Below are 26,755 nucleotides of genomic sequence, written 5' to 3' on the forward strand. Positions count from 1 at the left end.
CTTTCCTTTCCTTTCCTTTCCTTTCCTTTCCTTTCCTTTCCTTTCCTTTCCTTTCCTTTCCTTTCCTTTCCTTTCCTTTCCTTTCCTTTCCTTTCCTTTCCTTTCCTTTCCTTTCCTTTCCTTTCCTTTCCTTTCCTTTCCTTTCCTTTCCTTTCCTTTCCTTTCCTTTCCTTTCCTTTCCTTTCTTACAAACATAGACTGTCAAATCTGTGATCTTTGGGGATAACAGCATTAATAATGGTAGCTACAATTCTGTAACATAAAACATTAACAGTTTGAACTATCCCATCATTACTGTGGGAAGACAGCAGCTTTCCCTGCTGAAGAGTATACCTCTTTTCCCTACTGTTGCTTGGAGGGGTAAATACAAAGGGAAACAAAGCAAAGCAGAAAAGCTGTCCCCAGGTTTCGGCTGCAGTTGTTTGAGTTACTGGAGGGAAACCACTGGAAAGGTGTAACCCTGTGGCACCAGCCTCAGTATAGGTGGAAGGCAGGAGAACTTTGGCACATATGTAGTTTAAAGGTGTGAGCACACTATAGGACCCAACTTGAAGACATAAAGGAGAGAAAAATACCCTTTCAATTCTGAAATGCATACTGTGAACCCAGCAGCAAAAGCTAACTTTTATAACACACAGAAATATGCAAGAGCAAATGCTTTCTATATATATATATATATATATATATATTTACACAGGACAAGCACAACTGGGTGATACCAATTCTGTCAGACATGACTTCACTTATTTTGTTTTATTTCATTTAATGGATGTTGTCTCTGTTGAAGGAAAACAACCAGGCTATTTTTACCATGGAGATGATATCTGATAAGGATGGCTAGTTCAATTATGCATGAGGATGAGGTTGCAGAGGTGATTACAGAAGTCCAAACTCTGGAATACAGTCTTCTTTATCTTTGCTTAAGGCCCATAGCTAGTATGCTAAAACCACTTAGAAAAAAAAAATATATATATATATGTTGTTTCTAGGATGCTCTGCTTTGCAAAACAAAAATACACACACAAAAAGAACCCAAACTCCCAAGTTCTGATATGCAAGCAGGATGCTATCTCTTCCAACCCCACTACACAGGGTGTGGGGTTTCTTCTTCAGTGAATCCAAGCCCACAGCAGCTTACAGCCTGGACATGCAAACTGAAACTCATTTTCCTTAAACATTTGGATGAAAACTGCAGTCATTTAGGAACTTCTTCAGTATCAGCCCAGCTGTATGTGCAGTCAAAGGCAGAGCATGCAGGTGGTGGTGTGATCTGGACCATCCATCCCTCCATGTACATCATATGGCATAGCTGTGGAGCAGCCAGTCCTGCAGGTAGAAAGTGCCACCTTCCCTTTTCCTCTGTTAGCATGTTGCTGTGTCTTTTATTTCTTTGTTTCCTCAGTAGGCTACAGGACTCATCTCTGAGGCCGTGACAGGTCCCAAATGAAAGCAGTTGTACCTCTAGTGAAGAAAAAATGACCCTGGTGGATTAGTACGCACACAGTTCCTATAACTCATAAATTTCAACCTCATGAAGTTCAACAAGGCCAAGTGCAAGGGGTTGCACCTGGGTCAGGGCAATCCCAAACAGACTGGAGGATAAATTTGTGGAAAGCAGCCACACAGAAAAGGACTTGGGGCACTGTGGATGAAAAACTGCATATCAGCCAGCAGCACATGCTTGCATCCCAGAAAGCCAACTGCATCCTGGGCTGCATCAACAGAAGAGTGGCCAAGAGGGCAAGGAAGGTGATTGTCTCCCTCTGCTCTGCTCTCATGAGACCCCACCTGGAGCTCTGTGTTCAACTCTAGGGCCCCCAGCACAAGAAGGACATGGAGCTGCTGGATTGAGTTCAGAGGAGGGCTACAAGGATGATCAGAGGGCTGAAGCACCTCATCTGTGAAGCCAGGGTGAGGGATTTGGTTTTCTTCAGACTGGAGATGAGAATGGTCAAGGGACACCTTACTGCAGCCTTTCAATACTTACAGGAGATTTGTAAGAAAGATAAGGAGAGACATTTACTAGAGCCTGTAGTGACAGAAAAAAGGGTAACGGTTTTAAACTAAGACAGGGTAGATTTGGATGAGATATTAGGAAGAAACTCTTTACTATGAGGTTGTCTAGATACTGTAACAGGTAGTCCAAAGAGGCTGTAGATGCCTCATCCTGGAAAGTACCCAATGCCAGGCTGGATGGGGCTTTGAGCCTAGTGGGAGGTATCTCTGCCAATGGCACAGGGGGTGGAACTGGATGATCTTTAAGGTCCCTTCTAACACAAACCATTCTATGATTCCAATAAAAAAGATGAAGCTACTATGAAGCCCAAACATATTTCACCTTTTTCTACTTTTCTGCAAACTGAAGAGTTTGTTCATTGAGTCTTCCTCTGATGCTTAACATTCATCTGCATCTCTTCTTAGGTTTATATTTTAGTGAATGACTGACATTCTGGTTCCAAACCAAGCCCAAGTTGCCAAGATATATTATTTGTGTTCACATGTATACATGCAGGTTCCAGGAAGAATCCAAAAATCTAAAAATGGCAATATTAATGACAAGCAATTAAGAGCTACCTTACTTAAGATACCTAAAGTGTTGATTCTCATTAAAGCTAACATGACTTGAGCTGAAAGATCAAGTGACTTAGAGAGTATGCGTGTTTGTTTTTTTTTTTTCTCTTTAGAAAGTTGAGTACTTAAAAATATTAAAGCATAATAGTAATACAGCAATATTAATAAAATACCAACAAGAACACTGACAGTAACAGTTGTAGTAGAACAGGTATCAAGCGTCTTGTGAGTATCAAAATCTCACATCCAGCCACAGTACAAATGGGGAAAAGAAAAACTATCCCTTAATTAGGAATTCAATTACCAGTTATTCCATTTTACTATTCTATTTAGGAGGACAATGTACCTGAAAAAGAACTAGTTATCTTTAAAGAAGTTAATTTACAGAAAAGTGCCATCTCTTGTTCTTTTTTTGAAGGATGTAACCTGGTAAATCACTCGCAAAATGAAAAGACATGAGGATAGCCATCCATTTCTTGCAAAAGATACACAGAATCATTCGTACAAAATGAACCTAGACTTTTTCCATCATCTTGTCCTAATAAGCAAAGTATATTTCATATTTCATTCATAGTAGCAGCAAAACATAACAGGCAGAAAAAACAAAGTTATATACCCTCTAAATAGTCTTCCCTAGAGATACCATTTTACAAGATTCTTATTCAGCTACTATTTATAAGCTTCCCTTTTGCCACATAGTACATAATGTAGACTGATGCTCCATCTTTCCACAAAAGCATAAATAAACAAATAATAATAATAAAAAAGCAGCTGCAGGCACCAATACACCACTTCACTGAAATGGTGGTGCCTGAATCCAGTTTAAATGCCTTAACTGTGGGAGTTAACAAACTCTACTTATTGACAAGCAGAGTGAGAACCTTCATGTGTCTGATCTTGGTTCAGAGAAGGAAACATTTTATTTACCCTGAGATTTAATAAGAAGCCTAATAATCCAACCTACCTTTAGAGATTTAAGTGAGAAGTCCAAGCTAAAAAACCTGCTGTTACCCAGTGCCTGCTTTAGTGTAAACTGTCCTTTATAGCTGAGTGTCTCTGTTCAAAGGGGTCTTACAGTGCCTATGGTCTTAACATAGGCTTCTCAGTTTACTTGAAGATGGTTGGAAAAATCCAGGAAAGTCTAAACCCATCCTGAATTATGCATTGGAAATATCTTACCAAGTTTTCAAATAAAATCAAAAATTCAGTCTGCACTTCTATACCTGTATGGAAAGTGTGATTTGGGGTAAAATGGACTCATAATGTGATTAAAATAATATTTTTCTTCAATATATCTCCTCCTAGCAATCAGATTGAGTTGGTAGGTAGGAAATGTTGACATTGCTAGCACTGCTGAATGAAGTCTGGGTTTGTTTAGTCTGGAGAAGAGGAGGCTCAGGGGAGACATTATTGCTCTCTACAACTACCTGAAAAGAAATGCTGGGGAGCTGGGGGTCAGCCTCTTCTCACAGGTAACTAGTAATAGGACTAGAGGGAATGGCCTCAAGATGTGCGAGGGAAGATTTAGGTTGGAAATTAGGAGACATTTCTCCTCAGAAAGAGTAGTCAGGCATTGGAACGGGTTGTCCAGGGAGGTGGTGGGGTCACCGTCCCTGTTTTTTTTTTTTTGTTTGTTTGTTTGTTTGTTTGTTTTTAAGAAAAGTTTGAACATGGAGCTTAGAGACATGGTTTAGTGGGTGACATCGGTAGTAGGGTGATGGTTGGACCAGATGACCTTGGAGGTCTTTTCTAATCCTAATGATTCTAGGATTCTAAGTGACAGTGTAATTGGGACAGTGAACTGCCTTTTGCCATCAAAGGACTGAAATGTTCCAGTTCATCAAATCTCTTTCAATGGTAATGCGAGTTTCAGAATTCAAGTTGAATTTGCAGAATCAAAAGTTAGTATAAATTATAAACCAGAAGGAAATAAAAGAGAAAAATAATAACCTTATGGAGGTGATTCAACTACTCTTAGCACCATTTAAGGCTGAATAGTAAGATTTTTAAAAAGTTTGGGGCAAAGCAAGCAAAATCTTAAAAGTTTTTTTATTTTTTTATTTTTTATTTTTTAACCAATTTTTAAAGATCGAAAAGATTGTGTTAGAAATATAGTGAAAAATAAGATGAGAGAGTTAGGGTAGTAAGCTGCTGATTGGATCAGCTGTAAGAAATATAGACAACTCTATATATTACTTCTGAGCTGTCCTAAATTCTGTAATCACCGGTATTTCAATGGATGTGTAAACTTATATTAGTAAAAGTTTTCCTTTTCTTAGGTTCTGTACTGCCTTTATATGGCATGGGCTGGCAGCAGGGGCTGCAGGGGTGGCCTCTGTGAGTAGAGCCCAGCAGCTGCCAGATCAAAGCAAGCCCTAGATAACTCCAAAAGGGACCCGCTGCTGGCCAGAGCCAAGCCATGAGTGATGCTGGTCGGGCCTCTGGGAGAGCAGAGTTAAGGAAGGGGGAAAAAATCCTGCTGTGCTATAGCAGCTGGGAGAGAGAGGTGAGAACTGGGAGAGAAGCAGCCCTGCAGCCCCCAAGGTCAGTGCAGGAGGGCAGGAGGTGCTCCAGGTGCCGCAGCAGCAGTTCTCCTGTGGCCCGTGGAGAGGCCCCTGGTGGAGCAGGCTGTCCCCCTGCAGCCCATGGGTCCCACATGGAGCAGATCTCCACGCTGCAGCCCGTGGAGGAGCCCCCGGTGGAGCAGGTGGATGTGGCCTGGAAGAGGCTGCGGCCCATGGAGAGCCCCCGCAGGAGCAGGCCCCGGGCCGGAGCTGCAGCCCATGGAGAGGAGCCCACGCAGGATCAGGGGGTCTGGGGGGAGCTGCCGCCTGCGGGGGACCTGTGCTGGAGCAGTTTGCTCCTGGGGAATGGACCCCGTGGTACGGAGCCGTGTGGGAGCAGTTCCTGAAGAGCTGCAGCCTGTGGGCAGCCCCCGCAGGCTCAGTTGGGGAAGGACGGCATCCCGTGGGAGGGACCCCACGTGGAGCAGGGGCAGAGAGGGACCATGAAGGAGCAGCATAGAAGAAGTGTCAGGGACTGACCGCAGCCCCCATTCCCCATTCCCCATTCCCCTGCACCACTAAGGGGGGAGGAGGTGGAAGGGGGTGGATGGTGGTGAGGTGGTTTTAGTTTGCTTTTAGTTTCTCACTGCTCTAGTCCATCAGCAATAGGCAATAAATTACATTAATCTCCCTATGCTGAGTCAGTAATTGGTGAATGATCCCTCTGTCCTTATCGCAGCACTGGAGCCTTTTTCCATCATATTTTCTCATGTTCTTCCTTTGAATACGGAGAGTAGTGGTGGAGTTCAGCTGCCCATCAGGGTGAAACTGCTACAGGCCCCTTATTCTCTAGATGATACTGTTCGGAGAAAAAAAAAAGAAAAAAAAAAGAAAAAAGAAAAAAAAAGCATTCTTTCCTCTTCTTTACACTCTCTTATAAAGAAAGTCAGAGCTGGAAAAGGCTTTGAAAGAAAACCAAACCTAATTGTCTATCTGCTACAATATCTGAGTCATAGCAGCAATTACGGAATTGCCTTTCAGCCTAGCCTATAGCTACCAATTTAAACAATAGACTATTTAAAATGTTGCTTACCTTACAAATGTAGAGTAATTAGTTGTTCTAAGGAAGATTCAATTTGGCATAAATACTAGGTACACATGTGAAAGCACATATGGATCTTGCTACTAATATTCATCATTCCTAATTCTGTTATGTGCTACTAATATTTATCACCATCAATTTTTTTATCTAGCTAAAACATCTTTTATGATTTATGATATACACCTTTAAAAGTAAGTTTCACAACATAATGCGATCTAAAAGTAGAGCAAACAACTGAGATATTTTTATCTCTAAAAAGGAAGGAACTGTGGTCTTCAAAAGATATTGACTGAAAAAAAAAAAAAAAAGAAAAGTGACTGCAAAAATGGTGTTATGGGGTATCGTGATATTATTCTCTGACTGAAGCAGACATTCTCCATTTACAAAGAGGAAATGTGCTTTCTGTGTCCTTCTATCCCTAGCTCAGGCCTCAGAGACTCACCCACATTAATAAATGTTGTACTGGCTGCTGTTGGTCTCCAGAGCAATCCTACAAACTTCAAATTGTGCCTATGTGACACCTCCAGGACTCCTGTTATTTTCAGCAGGAACTTGCCATAGGAAGCAATTCAGTTGACGCGTGAAATGGGACAGAGGTGTCTCCTCACTCTCATTTAGCTATGTTGGCTCAGCAGGTCTAACAGGAGCAAAAAGCAATGAAAAAATGGATTTTCACCACTGAAGTGAGCAACTGTGAGTCGGAATATATCAAAGCAACAGCTTTCTTGACTTAAAAGGTGTCATTCTTACTGAGTCAACTTTGCTTATAAATCCCCACTGCTTCTGTTTTCTGGATTAGGGACGTGGAATTACACACACTCAGCATAACAAGTAGGCATGTTGGGGTGAATAAGTATTGTGAATAAACCTTGAAATCACAGGCATTTGAAACAGAAAGAACCTGAACAAATCCTTTCTGCTGAGAAGACACAGTCGGTTTTGAGTACAAAATGTAGCTGTCTTCATTCCTTTTCTGTTTGTATTATGGTCACATATGGTGAAATTAATTATGTGAAGCGGTATATATCTATAAATGGTGATGTAATAAGTTGCAATCCAAATAATGAAAAATAGAAAGCATGTTACAGTAATATTCATGGCTTAAATCAGCAATTTGTTCTGTCTAATATAGTGGGCAAAACAGTATGAAAAAGAAGTAATGAAAATACTGCAAATTACATATTACAGGGACTTCTGGCAATTTTCTAACTGGTATAAGCTAGAAGCTGGAACCTAGAAGCAGCAGGGCAATAAAGCAATTTCATTTATATTTGTGCTTTTTTGGTCCTAGGCTACTCAAAGAGCTGGAAAGAGCCTGGTGTAGCTAACAGCCTTGGGCTTTGGAGCATACAGCAGCCACCCAGTGCTATTGGAAATCTTTGCAGAGCTGTGGGTTGTTTTTCCACAGAGTTTACAGTGACAGTTGTCTTCTACAAAGACTTTTGCAATCTTCTTAAAGCTAGGAAAAAAAAAAAAAAAAAAGCCTTGAGGGCTCTATAAGACAGGATGAGGATTTCACCAAAGCAGTCACTAAAAGATGTTTTAATTCTACATTAACTTATTGTTACTCTTTGTAGAGCATTTCTTTCCTTACCTATAGAAACAGCACATTTTGAGATCTCTGTGAAGAGCTTATTTTAATTTCATGAGCACTTCTTCATAAAACTGTAATGACCTAGGATTCAGACTTGAGGAACAATTGGCATTTTTCACATTGAGTAAAAAATAAGCTCTTATTGCTAGAGGTTCCCAACTATGTTTCTACTGGAGCTTATCTACCAAATGTGTTAGCATGGAGAGATTTAATCTCTCTCCACAGACAATTACTATCAACATTTTCTAGAGATGATCTGTATAGTTCATTTTTCACCATAACAATTTAAGGCTTTGATTCCATCCAAGTTTTCTTCTCCTTCTTCCAGACAAATAATGAACATTTTGTAATACCGTCATGTCTTGCAGTAAGTACGTTAATGCATTTTCATAGCCCATGAAACCATCTGCATGGATAAATGCTGCCTCCAGATAAAACTCTCCAACTGAAAAGACTCACAGCTGTTCTCTGTAATAACCACTTGGGCTTCATTTTCACACAGCACATTTTTTTCTGGTTAGCTATCATGTGAAAGGTGTTTTCACTGATAAAAGGTGATAGAAGGTGTCTTGGGATTAGATCACTACAGAAAAATAAATAAATAAATAAATTACTGCCGAGCTATATAAGGATAGACCTTGCTGAAAGAATGAGGTCCAGGAAAGGTAGTATGAAACTCACAAACACATGCAATTTCTCTATGAAATATTTCTGTTTACTCTAATTCTGAGTGCTCTTTGATTGATCCTGATGTTCTTCTCTGTTGATAAAAATATTATGTTAATTACAGCTGGTACCATCTGTATTAATTTAAGAACAAATGCAATTAATTTGAAGACTATAAGGATCTGCACAGTTCTAGCTCTCTTTTTTGGACATTTGCTGGATGTAGAAATTTCAGTCAAAGTGACCATAATGATTTCATGGAAAAGCAGCAAATGACTTGACCCTTGAGTAAAGGTACTGTATTTCTCAGTTCAACACTTTGGCTGCAATACTGTAACAATTCTTCTGGTTTGTGTACACATGAGAGTGCCCAAACAATCCTACGTACAGGAATTTTAAAAGCTTCCATTGACATAAAACACTCTAGAAGACCCTTGGCAGATTTGGGAGTGTGACAGAAGATAATTTTAATGAGTATCATTTTCTTACATGTAGAATAATCCTGTTTAATCACCAAACATGCTGCTATTTCTTGTGGAACAGAATTTTGCACTTTGGTTTTTTAAATCCTTTCAATTTTCTGTTTCCACCATGAATGTTTTCAGCCATTTTTAAATAAATGTTTTGAGAATGGCTTTCTTGTCTCAAATCCTTACATGGAACTGTACCATGGAAGACAGCAGGTTTGGGGATTTTTTTTCTTCTCTGTGCTCCTAAGATTTTTGGTGCTTTAGTGTCATACACACATTTTGCTTATTTATTTATCATGTTCTAAGGTGTGGTGTGAAATTCATACAAGTGGTTAAACCAGCACTGGAGAGACTAACTCGGTAAAATCAACCAATGTACAATGAACAAGATTCAGAAGGAATAGATGAGGCAAGGTACAAAGCCAATGAACAAGGACGGACAAAATTTCCGAAGATGCATTGACCAAGGGGTTCTTGTAATGATCTCTAGACAATTGTAAAAGTACTTTGGCAGATGTCTCCTCCTTTTCCTGCTTCAGATGGGTGCTCCAGACAGAAGAGACGACTCAGGTCTTGGGGAAATTGGGAAAATATAAGTTTACTCAAGTAACAGAAGCTCAACTACTACGCTAGAGCCTCTTTCAGCATAGTTCTCATATGCAGTATGAGAAACACAGTTGCCTGAAGTCTCAGAAAGAAAAAGTTATACACAGAAGAAAGTTAGTGATGTAGATCTCCATGAATTCTTTAAATTTAAGTTTCCAGAATAACCTTCAGTAGAAAGCCAGGTGTGTGAACATATGGTAAAATCAGAGGCAATGTACTGCTCTAATTTCAGGCCATACTTGATTATATCTCACAATATAACCATGCATTAACATGCCTAAGACAACAGCTATTGCACAGCAGCATAAGCAAAATCTGACTGTCAGCAACAGCAAGGAAACTTAAAGTGATTTCTAAAAACATTGCTCAGATTGTAACTGTTAGGATGATCTTCACATGAAGAACTTTTTTGTTTGTTTGTTTGTTTGTTTGTTTGTTTGTTTTTTCTGAAGGCAAATTCCACTTATTTCTCAGCTAGAAAAACATCTTTCTTGGGTTGTCTTTAATGCACTTGCAATTCAGAGGCATTAAGCCAATGTTCAATGCCATTTCAGCCTGCATGCACTCTGAAGTCATGCACACTGCCACCTACATTTCATTCATGTTGCAGTATATTCCTAGTGATACAATACTTTTCTTACATGGTTGGGGCTGTATTTTCAACCAGTTGTGGTTATGGTAGATAAGCAAATCTCAGAAGCCCCTCCGCCAGACACTTAAACAGGAGGAACAGAAAGATAAACTGAAGCCAAATATACCAGAAGTTGCAAATTCCCTCAGGGAAATGGAGGCCAGAGATACTTTGCTCCTGTATCCAAACCTTTATTTCATAAGGCTTTTGTTGAGGGATTAAACTTCAGCACTGCTCTTACAATGTCTTTTTTTTTTTTTTTCTAATTAGTATTATAACACAAAACACAAAACTGTCATGAATCATCTTATTCATTGACTTGTGTCTGGCAGAGAATAGTACCAGCTGCTTCAGAAGAAGGGGCAAGAAATCAGAACAACAGTAGAATAACTTATTTAGTTTGTACTTTGGAGCATGGAGCCCATATTTTGAAATCATATGGTCACTTTTCCGTTTTTTTTTCCTCCAAACTTGCAGCATCCAGTATTTTGTCACTGATATCCACTGATGGGCTGTTGCTTTCAATAACATCTCCTTTCATCAATCTTAGGAGTGTTACCTTTCAGCCTCACTGAAGGTCTCTTTGTTGGAAAGTGTAGGAAAACTTCAAGACAAGAAGCGTACTGCTTAGCTTTATGACCTGTTAATTCATCTATTTACTAAACATAACAGCTTTAATCTTTAAAATCTCTAATCCTGAAAGCCTTTATTCACTAGTGACCTTCATATAAAGAAGAGCTGATAAATTTTCAGATAGGTACTGTAGGTTTGCTCTTGCTCTAGACTGATAATATTTTGGATCCAACTAGTAATTACAGAAAGAGGAAAAATGCCTCCTGTTTATTTATTTTTAATTTAACCAGGAATTGGTATTTCCTGTTAAAGAAAGGGAGAAGAGCAATGAAACTTCTTCCCTGGAAGAAGGGATTAAAAAGAGCAAAATAAAGTCTTCCCAGATGGTCAGGAAGAAGTGATCAGCAAAGGAGCTTAGTTATTTGAGGGGAAAAATTGCTGAATATAGGAAAAAAAAAAAAAAAACATGGGATGGTGTTTTCCAGTTGGTGAGGTGTTATATTACTAGAGGCTCACGCAAGAATGGAAGTGATATGCTGTACCAGTATGGCAAGGGAAAGGCAAAGGGCCACAGTAGCACATCTCACTGAAATGATGAAGAAGGAGAAACGGTGGGCCCAGGGTTGGGCTGGAGATGAAGGCTGTAGGAATGTTGTAGTGAGATCAACACCATAGCACTGAAAAACCACCCTACAATGGATCTGTGTCCAAAATTAGAACCTGTTATTATCTTGGCCTTCCTGCTATAATTTTTTTCAATAAGAAATACATTGAGGTAGCATGGATAGAGCATTGTTTTGATTTAGCATTGCCTTATACTCACTGTATGTCAGAGTCTCAGAGGGTACAGCAGTGAGTTTGTGAGAGCCACAGAAAGAAAAAAAAAAAAAAAAAAAAAAAAAAAAAAAGGAATAAATCCTTGGAAGAAGATCTAGAAGATTTGAAACAGTAAGGGTAGCAATTTTTGAGCTTTTTCCCGAGGTACCTACTGAATGATATGCACTGCAAGAGAAATAGGCAGTATTTCAATGAGAAAATATCACTGGAGGAATCAAAGACTGTGTTGAAAAGTGTTGCTCCATAGATAAGTTTGATGTGAAGCCAAGAACTAGCATCAAATGTCAGTTGTGGAGAGATTGTACATGTGTGAAAAAGAGACAGTCATGGCAGATGCAATTTAGACATAATAAAACTGAAACAAATAAGATCAGAATAAGCCAGGGAAACCCAGAAGTGACTCATTGCTGTTTACAGTTTGCAAAGAGAAACAAGAAGTATTGCTTCTGGGGTCCTGAGGAGGGAATGAGGGGGTGTTCTACTCAGTTAATTGCAAGATCAGTTCCGAGGGGCCTTGTCCTTTGAGGGTTAAGCAGTCTGTGTAGTCATTAATTTGGAAAAGTTATTACAATTTCTTTCTCTTCTATTCTCCTCATAACACAAAATTGGTTATAGGTTAAACATCTTAATCTGCATAACATTCAGGACATTGCTTCTACAGCCCTTCATGTGAAAGGCTGCAGTCAGCTTTTCCCTTTGACACATCCCACCTACCACCCCTGGTTGCTGTACCTTGTCTCTTGTCTTCCAGCATTTGAATTGCTTTTGCTTCCCCTCACCATTTTCCACTCCTTGGACCCTAGGTTTTGGTTTGTACTAGGGATGATGGTTGATAGTATCACTAAAAAGTAGTCATTAGACAGTAATTGTTTCCAATAAGGTACATGCACAAAGCTTAACAGTTCTTCAATGTCTCCACCTGATCAGCTAGTACACCAGTCAACTCTGGTGGTGTAAGAAGCAAGAAAAGAAAAAAAAAAAAAAAAAAAGTAAGGGGAGGAAGTGAAATTGAGAAGGCTGGTAAACTATGAAGCCATTTGGAAAAGATACTCAGGAAACACCTGATGCATTGGAGAAGACACCAAATAGGGAATGTCCTTCTCTTCCTGTCCGGCTGCTGGGAAAAGTCCTCCTTTTCTCTTTTCTCTCTTTATCCCTTTCTTTTTTCTTTTGTTTTCTTTTCTTTTTTTGTTCTTTTTTTTTTCTTCTCTCTTTTTTTTTTTTTTTTTTTTTTTTTCTTCTGTTAGAGTTGATGTTTGCCACCAGCTATGGACCACACAAAAAATACTTTTTCATCTTTGATTCATCTTGCTTTGTGCAACAACATCCTGACAGGGAGCAATACATCCATTCATGATTTATTAGCCTGTCAAAAAATCTTTAAAACTTTTCTGTATTAAATGTATGAATTCCCATAAAAACAGAAGACAGCAAACATTCTCCCTTAGCTTAATACCATTAAAAACAATTACATAGCAACTACCTACAGGTTGCATTCAACTCTGAGCTCTTTTTTAGGTTGAGAAATACTGCATTTTCCATGTGAGAAGGAGTGACATAAATATTCTCTTAAATGTCAAAACTTCGTGAAAGTTGATCTGTTTAGAAGATCATGTCAACATTTAAATCTAGCTAGGGGGTAATCTCAGGGTCAAGTTAGATGTTTAAGTCAGATGGCTAATGGTAATTAGATCTTCACAAATCCCCTAGTAACCAGCTTCTTACAACTTTTGACAAGTTGGTAATTATCTTAAACAGTCCCTGACACTTGAATTGCTTGCTAATTTTACCACTTACAGAGACATGGCAAATGTACAGTGGACGTATTGTACAAATATTTGTTAATTAATCCTCACAAAATATCCCCCTAAGATACATTAGTGTCTCCATTATTTCTATTAGCATTTTCTGGTGGATCAGTGGAAGCAATTCAGGTCTTCTAGGGTCACATCTACACTTCTGCACCCATGCTCAGTCTTTCTTCTTGCATTTCTAGCTATGTTTACCCCTGAGATGATCCTATAGTTTTAGGTCCCTTTTGAGGTTTATGATACTGATCAGCTGGACAACTGTGTCTTATTTTGGGTAAGCTAAATTGGTTTCCCTAGTTACCTAGTTTTACTGACTCAGAGAGACCAAGCTCAGAGGAAGATCCTCTGTCTCAAAAATACCTAAATCTTGCTGTCTGACATGAGAGTCAAATCTCACTTGATGTACATGGCCCATCTCTCTTTTCTGATGCCTTTGCAGCACCTGCCTACTCTACAAAACACCACAGCTCTCAGAAAAGAGCCTGACCTAAGTGTGTTCTCCTCAATTTGATCTCACATAATTTTAAAGCGACTAAAATAAAATATAACAATTGAACATCGTTGAAATAATGGCCTGGTGTACCAGCTGGGCAAGAAGGAAACATGCTGCAAACAGCTCAGTTCAATTACTCACTGTTTATTTTTTGTATATTAATTAAGTAATTTAGAAGCAAGAACCAAGACAAAAACAAAGGAAAGCAAATCAGATGATCTCACTGTCCCGCTAGCTCTTGCTCTTGCCTCATCTCCAGGGCATCTTGGCTGACCCTTCACAACAGTTTGCTCCTCCTCCCACAATTTTATGTCTTCCTTCTGTTACATGTAAAAAGAGAGAGAAAAAAAAAAACAGCCTGACCAACATTAGCAATCCCATCCTCACTGCTTTGTAGGAAGGGGTTATTTTGACCAGATGGAAATGTCTACAATAGAGAGACCTACAACTCAGCTAGTCACCTAAGCTCTCTCTGGTAAATGGAGAGAAACTGGCACTTTCAGGACACAATTAATCTCATCCCCGTGTAGATATTTAAACTAGGTCATATGAATCATGCCTCAGAAGAGACAATTCCTCTCTACTGACACTAAAGGGAGCCTGAAATCACTAGATACAGATGTTTACATCGGTTATGTCTAAAGTTAAGTGAGCTGAATGCCACCTGAGTTCTTTAGATTGCTCTATTGCTTGAAAGGCAAAAGGCTTTATATTCACTTTCCTGTTATGCACATGGTTAGAAACAAGTACCTGTCCTTCCTCTCCCCTATTTTAAGAACTCAGGCATTACAAGAGAATGTATCAACATGATTCACTACAAAAAACAGGTTTACATAAGAAATTAATAACATCTCAAAACATTACGTTCACAAGGAAAAGAGAAAAGAGAAAAGGAAAAAGGAAAAGAGAAAAGCCCTGCCCCTGAGGAGGAACAGCCCCAAGCATGAGGACATGCTGGGTGCCACCCAACTGGGCAGCAGCTCCCAAAATAGGGCCTGGTGGCACCAGGCTGAACGTGAGCCAGCAATGGGCCCTTGCTGCTAAGAAGGCCGATGGTATTCTGGGCTGCATGAGGCTAAGCATGGCCAGCAGGCTGAGGGAGGTGATGCTGCCCCTCTGCTCAGCAGTGGTGAGGCCACACGTGGTGTTCTGGGTCCAGTACTGGGCCTCCAGTACAAGAGAGACCTGGGCATACTGGAGAAAGCCCAGCCAAAGGCCACCAAGGTGATCAAGGAAGTGAAGTATCTCTGCTGTGAGGAGAGGCTGAGAGAATTGGCACTTTTTAGCTTCTAGAAGAGATTTAGCGGGCATTTCATCAATGTCTATAAATACTGGAAGAGAGGGTGGAAAGAGGACGGAGCCAGGCTCTGTTCAGTGGTGCCCAGTTCCAGGACAAGAGGCAGTGGGCACAAACTGGAACACAGGAGGTTCCCTCTGGACAACAGGAAGCACTTCTGTGCTGGGTGGGTGATGGAGCACTGGCACAGGCTGCCCAGAGAGGCTGTGGAGTCTCCTCCTTGGAGATCTTCAGAAACCACCTGGATGTGGTCATGGACAGCCTGTTCTGGGTGTCCCTGCTTGAGTAGGGGTTGGACCAGATAGACCCAGAGGTGCCTTCCAATCTCAACCACACTGTGATTCTGTGAAAAGTGTACAGGGAGAGAAGTAAATGAAAGCACTGGTGAGCTCTCTAACAACTTCTTCCCAAGAATTCAGTTTTTTTTCTTCATAAGTCTTCTAGCAGAAATGAAATAATCTTTCAAAGTCTTAACATTTTCCTTTTCTAAAGGACCTATGTAATGTGATTTTATTCCTAATAAAATTATGCTTCATATAATGTCTGAGTTACTAACCTTGATCATAGCTATGATAATCTAAGGATATAAGTGAAGCGAAAGGGCAGCATGCACCTAAAAGTGCTTCCACTGTTTCAACCACTGAACAAGGACAAGGTCCCATAAAACAAACCACCTCTTCCACACAAGCTTTGTTTTCATCGTAGTTTATCACTTTTCCATTATATCTGAGAGACCCCTGTTTTGCAAGATCTACCTTTCAAAAAAGTTCCTGACATTTGCTTAGTGTTCAGACAAATTTCTAAACAGGGACATAAACAAGGACTGGGATTAAGAGATTCATTCCTTGCAATTTCTATTATGCTATTTATTTTATTTTATAAAAAAGGAAATTAACATGAAATTGCTGATAAAATACATTTTAGCAAAGATCTGAAGGAAAGAAATATATGTAATGGCAGGTTAATGGAAAACAGATCCTGTCAAGCTAACATGCTATCTGTTCTCAGATGGGATTACAAATTTGTCTGACAATGGTAACAATATTGATATAATATACATAGACTTCTGTAAATCATTTGACATGGTGCTGCATGACATTTTATTAAAAACAAAATAAAAATAGCACACTTTAAATGGTTTAAAAAGTGTCTAACTGACAGGATTCAGAGTGTAATTGCAAACGGGGCAGTTCATCAGCTTTGTCTAGTGGGCTCCTCAGGGACTGGTGCTGGCTTTATGCTTTTTAAATGTTGATCAACTGGGGAGAATTACTGATAGAATTTAGCAATGACAGAAAAAAGGTGGTGTGGTAAATGGTGCAGAGAACAGGTCACCGCAACTGATCAATGTATTCTTTAATACAGACAGCAATAAAGTCCTAAGTCTAGGAATAAAGAAAGCATACCTTCCTCACAGGAACTTTTCAGAGAGGCAGGGTCTGCTATTAGGAAGATGGGAACTCTGGTAAATAGAGGCCAGAACGGGAACTCCCAGTGCAGCAATGTGGTTGAAGGACTTGATGTAACCCTGGACATACACACAGGTATCTTTGTGAGAGCTGGGACATTTATTACCTCCGCATGGGCTGCAACTGTTCTGAGGCTGCACATGTGGCATGCACAGATCAAGAAGACTGCTATGAAAATGGAGACAGCTCAAAAAGACCTCAAAGATAAGTCAAAAGACAAGTCAGGTGAGGGATGAGAGTGCTGGCAATTGTGCTTTGTAGTAAAAGGTGCCAGGAGCACCGTTAATTTACTTAGTCAAAATGATGATTAGGTGATGCCTTCACCACAGTCTGGAGCAACATGGGAGGAATAAGCCTTTGCAGTGGACTTTTCAGTCCAGTGGTTTAAAATGTAGCAAAAAATGAAAGTGACCCAAAAGCTGGAAGCAGAGACTAGATTAATTCAGGCTAAAAATATGTCATACATCTGCAAATGACTGATTAACCCCTGGAATAATACACTTGTGAAAGCTTCTTCCTCATCAGAAATTACACAACACATTTATTAAAATATTTTTTCTAAAAGGTATGGCAGGTGCCAACAGATGTATCCTTGAAACAATTCATGATAGTATTACAGTCTATGCTATCAGACTAGATTAATTATGATTGTTCTGTCCCACTTGAAAACTTTGCCACTTATATTTGTTTGCAAATGAAAACTGAAGTTTTGAAAACAAATCTGGAGCAGGCTGAAAATCCTGTCCAAAATATCTGCAGATATGTGTGAAGTAACTATCATATTTTTCTTCATCTGTCCTGCAACTTGGATGAAAATGCTTTTTGGAGTTTTACTCCTACAGTTAATCCTCCCTTTCCTAAGTTTTTAATGATCCTCTGTGCCATCAAAGGAAGGCAAGCCTTTCCAATTACTTCTCTTCAGAGATTTCAATTTGAAATTTGACGGTTTTACCACTTTGGTGAAGATGAGACAAAAATGAAAAAAAAAAAAAATGCTTATGCTCAGGTTTCTTTTATTTGATTTTGTGGATTTCAGATTTTATTCTACTTGTCTTTCCAGAAGAACTCTCTGGAAGCTGCACAGTTATCGGGAGAATTTATACTATTTCACTCACTTCTCTCAGGAGACACAAAGGAAAAATCAGCCACCCTGAGAAAACAGAGATGGCTACGCTTTTAGTAATTTTTTAATGTTGTTGTTATGGAGTTTCTGTATTAGTCATTAATCCATAGTTATCACTCATTATTTTGGCACTGGGACACGGGTGGAATGCAGACTGCTTGAATGGGCCCCAGAGTTCATTTCACTAGTGTGTGTCCACAACTGAAAAAATAGCAATTCTTTTTTATTTTGGCATCTCTACATCCAAAAGACACTTTCCTTGTCTCTCACTGTCTGTAAGGATAGCATGGACAGAAGATAGTGGGGATTTCCTCCTCCCAGAGCAGGTACAATCATTTCATACATTCACCCTGTGCCAAAAACATGGGGCACTGGATAGAAACACATCTCAGCATGTCCAAAATACGCATACTGCCACATATTCTGTGGTGGTGAGGACACACCTGTGAAGGCTAGCCCTGGAAAATGCAACACTCATTCAACCACAGAACCCAGAATATCTTTATCCAATTTAGCGTGAGCAAATGGGACAGAGGGAAGATGAAGTTAGAAGTGTATGTAGATAGAAGCTAACCATGAGACATTTTTGGGCAACATTTAATTGTTGCTAGCTATTATCAGCTCCATCCATCATTGATTAATAGTCTTCTGCACTTCTCCCCATCACGGTGATAGGAGTCACAGAGTTTCCCAAGAAAAAGAAAACCTTATGTTTGCCTGAGTCCAAAATTTTTTATGCAGCATTGTTGTCAAGATTGTTGATCTAATTTCTCTGCAATCTCATAAAAATCAAAGAGACACTGGCATCTTTAGTACCCAGGGCAAGCCTATCGGTGATTTAACAGCACAGTATTTCACTTTTCATCACTTTTATACAAACATAAAATTGTCAAATAGAGACAAGATATTATATTCTAGATAGTTGCATATATTAAAAACCCAACAAATTTAAATACGCTTACATTCCTAGATATTTTCAATTCTCCCTTAACAAAAAGGCCAATTATATATCTCTGATAAGAATAGCACATCATATAAGCTGTAATGAGCCCACATTAAAATAAGAGATACAAAATATAACTGAAATAATTTTATTGGTACTAGCGTGTATCCAGAAATTTCTGAATGAAGAATGAAGAGTGACCAGTTTCTGTATCTTCCAGCCAATATTTTTGTGACCAACTCTTCTAAATTTAGAAAAGTACCCCATATCACTGTAGCATAACATTCTTATTTGCTTAATGTTCATAAAGAATTCTGTCATAGCAGTGGATTTAATTCCTTATACTGTGCTCATCATCTTAGCATTTCTGTACCAATTCACCCATTTATAATGGCCTTTCAGGTAGTATTATTCTGGCATAAAGGTTCAGTATAGTTCCAATCTTACTATATCCAGAAAACCAGATCTGCTGCTGTGTTATTAATTTATTCTAATTACTGCTTTCATTTTTTACTTGTTATGTCCATGTACTGTAAATCAACTCTTGCAGCTGGGTGGAGAGGCAAAGTACATACTTAGGCATTACAAATGCTTGCAAATCTGGGCAAGGTTGATTTCAGAAGTTGAAAACTCAATCTTAAGGATTCAAATTATGCATTTCTTATGCAGAAAGAACTACTGTTTGAACTGTGTGAGACTTGATTCAGATCTCCTATTAACATCACTGGTGTGATTGCAAAAACTAGGCCATAAATGAGAACTTTATCATCCTGCCCATAAGTGTGGGCAGTAGCAGTATATTTTAGTAACAGGTACAGCAAGCTACCAAAAGAAAGAAATGCTGCAGTGTTATTACTGTAGTAATTCTGAGAGAGCTCTCTTTGTAGGAGCTTGTCCAAGAGATCAGTAACCCCTTTTTGCAATGAGCTCTCTCTTCACTAAAATTCTGTTTTTATTTAATAAAAGGATAACAGCAGTACAAAAAGCTTAGTTGTTTTTAGCTCTCACGGCCATACCCCACAGCTGTTAGACAAATCCCTTATAAAGTTCACGGTCTTGCTTCTTTTATAGTCTAGGCAAACGCTTGATAATCAGACAACAAGATATATTAAAGAAATTCAACTAAATATTCACAGCCTACATAAGACACCAAATCTCTTAGGGTAGAAATTCCACACCAAATTTATTTGCTTTCTAGTACTAACCTACATTTTGTCTTGGTGTCCTACAGTACTAGAGGAACCATGCTCTGACCTGCTACTCGATATATTGTTATGACTATGTTGGTATGAGACTGTGTTAGATTTTATCAGACTTACAAAAAGGAATAAACTAAAATAAAAACTTCCCCTGAGTAGAACAGTTGAAGAGTAAATTTTTAATTAAATTAGAGAAAGTGGGAAGCCAGTCTTTCTTGTTTATTTCTTTTAAAATATTACATCAAAGCCATTCATGTGACTTCTGAACTGTTCTTCACTTAATAGTGTCTATACTAGAGGATGATGTGTGGTAGAAGACTTAAAGGAGAAAAATATGCATAAGAAAACAGGGACCATGTCTGGAAGTCTGTGAGAGTTGTGAGTCCAAATCTCTTTGATTTCTTTATAAATGCCAGACTTCATCCCCCATTTGCAAATACAGATGTCTGCAGAAGAACATGGTTTGGCAATACAGGTCCAAGTCTGAAACATTCAGAAACTTTTTTCATAGAATTGTTGAATCATGGAATCATGGAATCATAGAATCATAGAATCATGACTTCCTTTGGAAGAACAGAACAAGTCTTGGAACAGGTGGTGATATATGTGATACACACAATTATGTGGAAAAATCATTAGTATATACTAGGAGAGAGGGAGAATTCATCGAATCATATAATAATAGGATAGTTTGGGCTGGAAGGGACCTTAAAGACCCTCCAGTTCAACCCCCCTGCCATGGGCAGGGACACTTCCCACCAGACCAGGTTGCTTAAAGCCCCATCCAGTCTGGCCTTGAACACTGTCAGGGATGGGGCATCCACAGCTTCTCTGGGCAGCCTGTTCCACTGCCTCACCTCCATCTGAGTAAAGGATTTTTCCTAACATCTAATCGAAATCTACCCTTTTCTAGTAGATTTAGATTAGGTATTAGGAAGAAATTACAGCTGTGTGTAGAAACATAGAAGTTGGTAGCTCAGTTGGCTTTTGCAATGCTTTATGGCTTTTGGCAATGAAACACTGTTATTTATTACTAAGATTCTTCTGCCTCTATTAACCCACAAGATAACATTGCAACTGGAAGCTGCTCAGTTAAGATAATAACTTATGGCTTTGAAACACAGGCGGGACAAGAGGATGAACAGAGAAATCTAAAGGATTAAATGATACCAGATTCCAGCATCCTCTATGGGCCCTGGCCATACATCATTTCCCCCCTCAACAGGTCCTCTTCATCATCTGAGATCCTCAAAAAGTGACAATTCATAGGTCAAAATTTCAGCTATAAATTGTATCATGATTATGATTTGACAGACTAGCATGATCTTTTAGCTGAAGCAAAGGCTAGGGAATGTATGGAGGGAATACAAGGGAATGTATGTAAAATACTTCTATCACCACCACTGTGACCCAAAGTTTGCAGTCAGAACAAAGAAAGGTGCTTAGTTAACCCAGTGTTCAGGCAGGAGCTCAGTTCGGTAAGGTGCCAAGTATACCCACTAATATGACGACAGCCTTAAACTCCTGCTGAACTAACCCAGGAAGCCCTTGACACTTTAAAGGGTATGGATCTGAATTCATAACAAAACCCACACGATCTTTACATTTAGCTCTGATGTCCCCAAAGTCAGTGCTGACTGCTGCTGAGAATGAGGTACCCAGTGCTCACATCAAGTCCCATGTTAAAGCACAAATGAAAGAAATCAGCTCTTCTTCCCAAATTCCCAGAAGCACCAGCTGTGCCTCCAGTAAGACCCTCAAACTGCCAGACAGAAATAGCAGCCCAGATTCACAATAAAATCCGTCAGAACTACACATACAGTTCATAAAGGGAAGGGGAAGGAAAAACTCTTTCAGACCTTCAAGAAAAACAAGACCCTGGCCAATAAAAGTTTTTAAAGTTTGTCTCAGGCTGTGCAACCTACATATTTGCAACGTTCCCCATATTTTTACAAGAAAAACTGCTAATACTGAGAGAATTCGAAATACTATGCCAAGAACCAAAAGTTTTAATGGCAATCACTAAAATAATTTGCATTTAAACACAGAAAGTATATTCAAAACACAGTGAGCACAATTTCAACTTCAAACATTTGACACTGGGCAGCCAGTCTCACGGAAAATACCACCACATATTTAACTGCTGCTGATAGTGGGAGATCACTTTTTCGGGCACACTACACATTTATACAAGAGCACTTCTTATGTTGGAGGCACTGCCTTTAGATTATAATTCACTGACTTCTGCGTTTATTTATGCTAACTTCCACTGAGGTACAAAATTTTGTACATATGAGAGCAAGAAAGAGATGAGTTAAAAATACAGTATTTTAATAACCTTGTCTCTCGTAAACAGGCAATGGTAAGCAGTAGTTAGATTATTTTCTTAAAAAAAAAAAAAAATAAAGCTGAATTTCATTTTTAAAGTGTAGGTTTGGAGAAATTCTGTTAAAGATATTTTACTCATAACTTCTGAGATATCTTTCTCCCTTTTAAAACCACTGACTTTGCTTATGCTCAGGCAGGGAAAAGCAGTTATTCACACAGGCAGGTACGTGTTCATGGTCTGCACTATTCTTTAGTTAACTGTAAAAATAGACTTTGATTAAAAATGCATGGGGTAGACCTCTTTTTGTTTTTATAAGTCTGCATATGCCAACCAACTTCACATGGGCAGTTTCAGATAGACTGGCAATCAAGAAGCAAGAGTCCTACCTTGAACTTGAAAAATCTGCTTTCTCTAAAGCCATAAACTGCAGCTGCCATCAGAAACAGACCCAATTGCTTTTCTTTTTCACTTTCCAGGGCAAGCGAATCTATTTCCTGTTACAGCCTGTACTTATAGTTTAATTCTATCTTATGACTTAAAGACTAAAATATTTGAGAACCACTAAGATTTTTCCACCCATTTAAAAGGGGAAAAATACAAAACTCAAAACAGATGTTTTATAATGTATTTCATTTATTTTGGCCACCCATAAAGCTGTGGCTTATGTTAGTGCCAACCAAGTTAAAAGCAACAGAGTTCTTCAGAAACACTATGTAATACATTTTAGCCTGACCAGGCATGGGGAGCACCTTTCAATAAACTCCTATGTTATAAGTAATTTTTCATGTCAGAAAAAATAATTTAGGAATTGCTGAAGATGTCAGTGGCATTGCCATACTTGGGCAATTCCTCCAGGGATGTGCAAAGTTTACACAGTTTTTCTATGTTATTATGCCCCAGTGTATATCTTGGAAAGAAGATGACCAATGTATACATTGAAAACAGATGCATTAGATGAAATCAGAAAAACTGAGGACAATGTCCTTAGAACGACATCATGCAAACAACAGTCAGTATGTTGATATTTTATCTCAAACAACTATTCCAGAGACATTTAACATCTAAAGTCCCAAAAAATTAAAACTATCTTACCCAAACTATCATCAGACTTGGGCTAGTACAAACCTTTCACTTTTTTTTCTGTGTTTATGAATGAAAGCAAAAACATTTCAGAAGTTAAACCCGTCAGAATCCTAACAGTTGCTGTGGTACTTACTGATAAGGTATCTCTTGGAAATTACAGTAAAAAGAGTCACGTTGAAATTTCTCCTGTACCTATTCTTATTTAGACTGAGAAATCATTGCTCAACAACAGACCCACTTCAGTAGAACACCTTAGCACAGTACTGCAGGCTGGGGGACGAAATGAATAAAGAATGGTTGGTCTCAAAACATTTATTTATTGACAATTTACTGCAGAGAACACAGGGCTTATAATGTCGATATGATTTACTAACCTGCCAAAAACATTATAGTGAAAGCATAAGGAAAGGACAAAGGCTGTATTTTAACAAGGCAGCAGCGTTAAAAGTTTTAACCTGTATTTTTTGGCTTGCTATCCCAATATTCAAAGAAAATATCCTTTTCACCTTCCTCCTCAGAAGAGACACAAAAAGTGAATTGCAAAAGTTAATTAGAAAGTAATAACTGTGAAAGCTTAGCAATTCAGTACAGCAATCAGCAGTACAGACTTTGACCACATACATAGGATCAGATTCTTAGAATGTGAGTTTCTAAAGCAAAATACTTTGTAATCAAATTACAATTATTTTCACCTAATAAGCATATAAGAAGTTTGTTATTATCAAACCAAGTGCAAATACAGAAAGCTCACTTTAATTCAGAGGCATGCTTAAAGCAGTTCAAAACCAAAATATCATTTACAAGTATTTCTCCAGGTAAAACAGTTTAGCCATCATTTGCCAGCGCTTTCCTTCTCAGACAGACACACTCATCTGAACTTGAAAGAGCCAGAATGCCGAAAGTACCTCCCCAATATGTTGACTGAGGACTGTAATTCATCTAAATTATGCAACTGGATTCCCACAGCTGGCCCACAGCTTGGCTTAGAGCTCAATTCAATGCCAATGATCCTGTCTGCTAATATTGTCCTACTTGCAGAGAAGGTAATACATCCAGCAACTTATATTGAAGTTCTGACATTAATTAACAGAGCAAGCAAACGTTCACATGAGTGACAAATGCTGGTTAATAGCTACTTTGAGACCAGTGCTGCCAGCTGGCATTCTTCTGTAACACTTTGAAATAATAATCTCTCGTTTATTTCTTAGGACATTGTTTATAATTTGTTGTAGGCATTTTGTTTCAAGTGAGAAACAAATCAGGACACAAAGCCAAAACCAGACACAGCAGCAAGACCCCGATTTTCAGACAAGTAATCAACAAGAAAGCATGCAAGCAGCATCACTTGGAGGATGCATAGGGGACAAGAGTATAGGAATTCTTATCCTATATAAAGCAATGTAGCTTTGCACAAACAGTCTTTGGCTTCTTGTCTCTGGCCTACCTGGACAGTAACAAAACATAATTATCAGATCATACAAGCCTAGAACCTGAGCTGCAAGCAGTTAAAAACTGAAGGTCACTATGCTGCAAAATTAAAACATGCTCCTATGCTTTAGCAACACAGACAACGATAAAACAAAGCCTCCACAACCACCTGTAATAATATGCCTGTTCAGCTAGCAATTCTAAAGTCCTCAGCAACACAAGGTAGACATTTTCTGCAGCTGGTTTTACATGTACATTCCTGCCAAATTGTTGTCTCGTCCCCTCTTACCTTCACATTAGTCCGGAGTGCACAGTAACATGCAAAAAACATTGCAGTAAACAAGGAGCATATGGACCAGTATTCAGCGTCTCTGCTCTGCACAAACGGTACACACACGATCCCGAGCATGTGCTACTAAGGAGCATCCGTTCCCTCTGTCAGTTTGAAAATGCATTGATCTCTGTTTTTCTGACTACAAAAAGACATGTCTTGAAGGCACTGAGTGAAAGCTACATATCTCTTCATCGACTATATATAGCAATATGCCCAGTAATTTCAATTAGCAGAGAATTCAGCGTCTGAAACTTGGACCTCAGTTGCTTTTCCTTCCAGCATTTTAAATTCAGGGGGGAAAAAGGAGGGGGAACTCACCCAGAGGGGAAAGGTGAGGAATTAAAATGTAAGCAGCGAGTTACTTATATTTCCCCCTGGCTTTGATGTTTTTCTTTTCAATATTTTACAAACATTATACACAGAAAATGAAGAAAGGTTTCTCTGCCAATTCTCAAATTTACTGTAGATTCTGCACTGTTTCTGTCTGGTCTTGTTAAAGATGCAGCATCCCTTTTAACAAAGACAACGTCATCAATCATGACAGATTCAACATGTTCTACTTACAAATACAGTCTCTGATTAAGGACAATGGCTGGCTGGCTTATTAACGTTTCCTCAAATGCAAGTTCAGTCCCCTGTGCAAATCTATTTTTAAATAAAAAGTCCCACCTACTCCTTCACTCCCATTTAATAAAAATGCAGCGGACTACTTCTAAAGATCCTGTATTGCATTGTGCTCCTAGCTAAAACACTGGACATAGGTTTCAAACTGCTTGCTTTCTTGCTGGGATTAGAAGCACAGAGAAAAATCAAAGCAGGAAAATCCTGGAGAAGGATGTGCCCTCACATTTGTAACTACATATTCAGAATTTGAAATGCTCAAATATCTTCCAGAAGGAGGGAACTCAGAACCTAGCCAGAAGGCAAAGCTTTAATTCACATGCACAAAAATAAGATCAAACCACTTCTTTTACTCCTGTCAACCGCTGGGATGCTACAAATTAACTGATTGTTTACTAGACTGCAGGAACAGAAAGTCAAAGACTCAACTCTTTGTTTACAGCACCAGGAACCACTGATATTCATACTGAATTATGAAGCAGCCTTCAGGAATAAAATCCAAAAAGAACGTCTGCTTTTTTTCACTGCAGCAGATACTGTGGGAGGCAAAGAGTGAAAAAGGTTTTACTACCTCCTTCTCCATCAGCATAGAGCAGTTTGTGTAGGATAAGCATAACTTAATAGAAATATCTGCAGTGACTTTTAGGATTTCTTTAAATAATGCTTTACATAAACCCTCAGAAACCTGCAGAAATACTAAAGTCAGTGGGTATCTTTCTGTGGGCAATGAGGTGAAGAAGCTTAAAGAGAAGGGCATGCATTTAAAGAAGAAAACCAGGGGGAGGGGAGAGACGGCAGGGTTTTTTCCAACATCTTCCTAAAGACGAGCTCTCAGAAACTGTCGTCAACTCCAAGTGAACAGCTATTTTTAGGCTGTCATTGTTTGTGCCTTTTTTTAGTAATGAAAAAGGCAGTCGTGTTTAAAGCTAGATACTGCTCTATAATGTGTCCTAAGACAGCTACTTAATTTGATCCCCAGCTCCATCTGTCATACAAATTAAGTAATTAGTAATCACAACCATCTCTGACACAAGCAATGACTTCCAGAACAAAAAAGATGAACCCTCTTCT

At 38.9% G+C, this 26,755-nt stretch overlaps 1 protein-coding gene and 1 long non-coding RNA gene across 19 annotated transcripts in view; one reads left to right on the forward strand and one right to left on the reverse strand.

Annotated features, from left to right (window-relative positions):
* The window catches only part of LOC118176527, a 21,491-nt gene extending 13,685 nt beyond the window's left edge, over positions 1–7,806 (forward strand). The window contains exon 3 of the long non-coding RNA XR_004755453.1: positions 7,683–7,806. This is a non-coding gene — a long non-coding RNA (uncharacterized LOC118176527). The remainder of the gene's footprint in view (positions 1–7,682) is intronic.
* The window catches only part of DLG2 (discs large MAGUK scaffold protein 2), a 1,027,745-nt gene that overhangs the window by 747,963 nt on the left and 253,027 nt on the right, over positions 1–26,755 (reverse strand). Inside the window, exon 1 of one of the 18 annotated variants that reach the window (XM_035343416.1) lies at positions 25,019–25,513. The exons of 16 other annotated variants lie outside the window; for them this stretch is intronic. In XM_035343416.1, the coding sequence (XP_035199307.1) occupies positions 25,019–25,138 (120 nt within the window). In that variant the 5' untranslated portion in view covers positions 25,139–25,513. Of the gene's footprint in view, positions 1–25,018; positions 25,514–26,755 lie in introns of those variants that run through there. One more of the 18 variants, XM_035343445.1, reaches the window with a different exon arrangement.

This window comes from Oxyura jamaicensis, chromosome 1 (genome assembly GCF_011077185.1).
Source record: "Oxyura jamaicensis isolate SHBP4307 breed ruddy duck chromosome 1, BPBGC_Ojam_1.0, whole genome shotgun sequence".
NCBI lineage: Eukaryota > Metazoa > Chordata > Aves > Anseriformes > Anatidae > Oxyura > Oxyura jamaicensis.